Here is a 5,000-nt window from a genome sequence, read left to right on the forward strand (position 1 = left end):
GTGACGTTTCTGTCAGACTCAAACATGTATGACGCTCCACACGTGACGTTTCTGTCAGACTCAAACATGTATGACGCTCCACACGTGACGTTTCTGTCAGACTCAAACATGTATGACGCTCCACACGTGACGTTTCTGTCAGACTCAAACATGTATGACGCTCCACACGTGACGTTTCTGTCAGACTCGAACATGTATGACGATCCACACGTGACGTTTCTGTCAGACTCAAACATGTATGACGATCCACATGTGACGTTTCTGTCAGACTCAAACATGTATGACGCTCCACACGTGACGTTTCTGTCAGACTCAAACATGTATGACGCTCCACACGTGACGTTTCTGTCAGACTCAAACATGTATGACGCTCCACACGCGACGTTTCTGTCAGACTCGAACATGTATGACGATCCACACGTGACGTTTCTGTCAGACTCAAACATGTATGACGATCCACATGTGACGTTTCTGTCAGACTCAAACATGTATGACGCTCCACACGTGACGTTTCTGTCAGACTCAAACATGTTACATACATGGTACATACATGGTCTGCATCCAGATGGACGTTACGCTCTGAGCCCAGGTTATTGTCCTTAAAAACAAAGAGGCAGAAAGACGAGACGTGTCTCCGACTGGTTTCAGGAGGTTTAATGGTGAAACTTTACTGATTATTTGTTTCTGTCCTTTTAAAGAAACCGACTCCAGAATCTCAGTTTCTCCTTTCTGCTCATGTTTGTGTTTCAGGGTTTGACAACTTCGAGCAGCTTCTGACCGGAGCTCATTGGATGGTAAGAACAAGCTGTCTGTCCTCATCATGACCCTGTCCTCATCGGGACCCTGTCCTCATCGTGACCCTGTCCTCATCGGGACCCTGTCTGTCCTCATCGTGACCCTGTCCTCATCGTGACCCTGTCCTCATCGTGACCCTGTCTGTCCTCATCGTGACCCTGTCTGTCCTCATCGTGACCCTGTCCTCATCGTGACTGTCTGTCCTCATCGTGACCCTGTCCTCATTGTGATCCTGTCTGTCCTCATCATGACCCTGTCTGTCCTCATCATGACCCTGTCCTCATCGTGACCCTGTCTGTCCTCATCATGACCCTGTCCTCATCATGACCCTGTCTGTCCTCATCATGACCCTGTCTGTCCTCATCGTGACCCTGTCTGTCCTCATCGTGACCCTGTCTGTCCTCATCGTGACCCTGTCCTCATCATGACCCTGTCCTCATCGTGACCCTGTCTGTCCTCATCGTGACCCTGTCTGTCCTCATCGTGACCCTGTCTGTCCTCATCGTGACCCTGTCTGTCCTCATCATGACCCTGTCCTCATCGTGACCCTGTCTGTCCTCATCGTGACCCTGTCTGTCCTCATCGTGACCCTGTCCTCATCGTGACCCTGTCTGTCCTCATCGTGACCCTGTCTGTCCTCATCATGACCCTGTCTGTCCTCATCATGACCCTGTCTGTCCTCATCATGACCCTGTCTGTCCTCATCGTGACCCTGTCTGTCCTCATCGTGACCCTGTCCTCATCGTGACCCTGTCCTCATTGTGACCCTGTCTGTCCTCATCATGACCCTGTCTGTCCTCATCGTGACCCTGTCCTCATCGTGATCCTGTCTGTCCTCATCGTGACCCTGCCCTCATTGTGACCCTGTCTGTCCTCATCATGACCCTGTCTGTCCTCATCGTGACCCTGTCCTCATCATGACCCTGTCTGTCCTCATCATGACCCTGTCCTCATCGTGACCCTGTCCTCATCGTGACCCTGTCTGTCCTCATCGTGACCCTGTCTGTCCTCATCATGACCCTGTCCTCATCATGACCCTGTCTGTCCTCATCGTGACCCTGTCCTCATCATGACCCTGTCTGTCCTCATCATGACCCTGTCCTCATCGTGACCCTGTCCTCATCGTGACCCTGTCTGTCCTCATCGTGACCCTGTCTGTCCTCATCATGACCCTGTCCTCATCATGACCCTGTCTGTCCTCATCGTGACCCTGTCCTCATCATGACCCTGTCTGTCCTCATCATGACCCTGTCCTCATTGTGACCCTGTCTGTCCTCATCGTGACCCTGTCCTCATCATGACCCTGTCCTCATCGTGACCCTGTCTGTCCTCATCGTGACCCTGTCTGTCCTCATCGTGACCCTGTCTGTCCTCATCATGACCCTGTCCTCATCATGACCCTGTCTGTCCTCATCGTGACCCTGTCCTCATCATGACCCTGTCTGTCCTCATCATGACCCTGTCCTCATCATGACCCTGTCCTCATCGTGACCCTGTCTGTCCTCATCATGACCCTGTCCTCATCATGACCCTGTCTGTCCTCATCGTGACCCTGTCCTCATTGTGACCCTGTCTGTCCTCATCGTGACCCTGTCTGTCTTCATCGTGACCCTGTCCTCATCATGACCCTGTCTGTCCTCATCGTGACCCTGTCTGTCTTCATCGTGACCCTGTCCTCATTGTGACCCTGTCTGTCCTCATCGTGACCCTGTCTGTCTTCATCGTGACCCTGTCCTCATCATGACCCTGTCTGTCCTCATCATGACCCTGTCTGTCTCTGCAGGATAACCATTTCCGTGGCGCCCCCCTGCAGCAGAACGTTCCGGTTCTTCTCGCTCTTCTTGGCGTTTGGTACATTAACTTCTTCCAGGCGGAGACTCACGCCATGCTGCCCTACGACCAGTACATGCACCGCTTCGCCGCTTATTTCCAACAGGTCAGAAGGGGAGGGGCTTAATCTGTCAAGAGGAAACAACAATTCTGACTGACCTTTCATTTAGTGTGTGTGTGTGTGTTCGTGTGTGTGTGTGTGTGTGTGTGTTCGTGTGTGTGTGTGTGTGTGTTCGTGTGTGTGTGTGTGTGTGTGTTCGTGTGTGTGTGTGTGTTCGTGTGTGTGTGTGTGTGTGTGTGTGTGTGTGTGTGTTCGTGTGTGTTCGTGTGTGTGTGTGTGTGTGTGTGTTCGTGTGTGTGTGTGTTCGTGTGTGTGTGTGTGTGTGTGTGTTCGTGTGTGTGTGTGTGTGTGTGTGTGTGTGTGTGTTCGTGTGTGTGTGTGTGTGTGTAGGGAGACATGGAGTCTAACGGGAAATACATCACTAAAGATGGAAGCCGTGTGAACTATCACACTGGACCAATCGTGTGGGGGGAACCCGGAACCAACGGACAACACGCCTTCTACCAGCTCATACACCAGGGTAACACACACACACACACACACACACACACACACACACACACACACACACACACACACACACACACACACACACACACACACACACACACACACACACACACACACACACACACAGGTTTGTGTGTTGTTGTTTTCCATGAGGCGTTCACTGTCTTGTTTCCCGTGCAGGAACTCGGATGATTCCTGCTGACTTCCTCATTCCTGCTCAGTCTCAGCATCCAATCAGAAACAACCTCCATCATAAGGTACCGCCCCCTGACCTGCTCTGAGTCTTCTTATCTGATGAAGGAGCACTTCCTGTTCACCTGGTTCACCTGGTGTGTGTGTGTGTGTGTGTGTGTGTGTGTGTGTGTGTGTGTGTGTGTGTGTGTGTGTGTGTGTGTGTGTGTGTGTGTGTGTGTGTGTGTGTGTGTGTGTGTGTGTGTGTGTGTGTGTGTGTGTGTGTGTGTGTGTGTGTGTGTGTGTGTGTGTGTGTGTGTGTGTGTGTGTGTGTGTGTGTGTGTGTGTGTGTGTGTGTGTGTGTGTGTGTGTAGATCCTGGTGGCTAACTTCCTGGCTCAGACTGAAGCTCTGATGAAGGGGAAGAGTTGTGATGAAGCTCGCAGAGAGCTGGAGGCCGGCGGGCTGAAAGGAGACGCTCTGGAGAAACTGCTTCCACACAAAGTAAGAACCTGATGAATCAGCTGACTGATGACATCATTATGAAACATGTCCTCACCTGTCTGTCTCCTCCTCACCTGTCTGTCTCCTCCTCACCTGTCTGTCTCCTCCTCACCTGTCTGTCTCCTCCTCACCTGTCTGTCTCCTCCTCACCTGTCTGTCTTCTCCTCACCTGTCTGTCTTCTCCCCACCTGTCTGTCTTCTCCTCACCTGTCTGTCTCCTCCCCACCTGTCTGTCTTCTCCTCACCTGTCTGTCTCCTCCTCACCTGTCTGTCTTCTCCCCACCTGTCTGTCTTCTCCTCACCTGTCTGTCTCCTCCTCACCTGTCTGTCTCCTCCTCACCTGTCTCCTCCTCACCTGTCTGTCTGTCTCCTCCTCACCTGTCTGTCTCCTCCTCACCTGTCTGTCTTCTCCTCACCTGTCTGTCTTCTCCTCACCTGTCTGTCTCCTCGTCACCTGTCTGTCTTCTCCTCACCTGTCTGTCTTCTCCTCACCTGTCTGTCTCCTCCTCACCTGTCTGTCTTCTCCTCACCTGTCTGTCTTCTCCTCACCTGTCTGTCTTCTCCTCACCTGTCGTCTCCTCACCTGTCGTCTTCTCCTCACCTGTCGTCTCCTCACCTGTCTGTCTCCTCCTCACCTGTCTGTCTCCTCCTCACCTGTCTTCTCCTCCTCACCTGTCGTCTTCTCCTCACCTGTCTGTCTCCTCCTCACCTGTCTGTCTCCTCCTCACCTGTCTTCTCCTCCTCACCTGTCGTCTTCTCCTCACCTGTCTGTCTTCTCCTCACCTGTCTGTCTTCTCCTCACCTGTCTTCTCCTCCTCACCTGTCGTCTTCTCCTCACCTGTCTGTCTTCTCCTCACCTGTCGTCTCCTCACCTGTCTGTCTCCTCCTCACCTGTCGTCTCCTCACCTGTCTGTCTCCTCCTCACCTGTCTCCTCCTCACCTGTCTGTCTCCTCCTCACCTGTCTTCTCCTCCTCACCTGTCGTCTTCTCCTCACCTGTCTGTCTTCTCCTCACCTGTCGTCTCCTCACCTGTCTGTCTCCTCCTCACCTGTCTTCTCCTCACCTGTCTGTCTTCTCCTCACCTGTCTGTCTCCTCCTCACCTGTCTGTCTCCTCCTCACCTGTCTGTCT

At 52.6% G+C, this 5,000-nt stretch overlaps 1 protein-coding gene across 1 annotated transcript in view; it reads left to right on the top strand.

Moving 5' to 3' along the window:
* Positions 1–5,000, top strand: part of gpia (glucose-6-phosphate isomerase a) — a 14,789-nt gene that overhangs the window by 7,518 nt on the left and 2,271 nt on the right. The window contains exons 11-15 of the mRNA XM_079345682.1: positions 751–794; positions 2,579–2,731; positions 3,077–3,206; positions 3,377–3,453; positions 3,742–3,870. Coding sequence (XP_079201808.1) covers positions 751–794; positions 2,579–2,731; positions 3,077–3,206; positions 3,377–3,453; positions 3,742–3,870 — 533 coding nt within the window. The remainder of the gene's footprint in view (positions 1–750; positions 795–2,578; positions 2,732–3,076; positions 3,207–3,376; positions 3,454–3,741; positions 3,871–5,000) is intronic.

The sequence above is a fragment of the Symphodus melops genome (assembly GCF_947650265.1).
Source record: "Symphodus melops genome assembly, chromosome: 6".
Taxonomy (NCBI): Eukaryota; Metazoa; Chordata; class Actinopteri; order Labriformes; family Labridae; genus Symphodus; species Symphodus melops.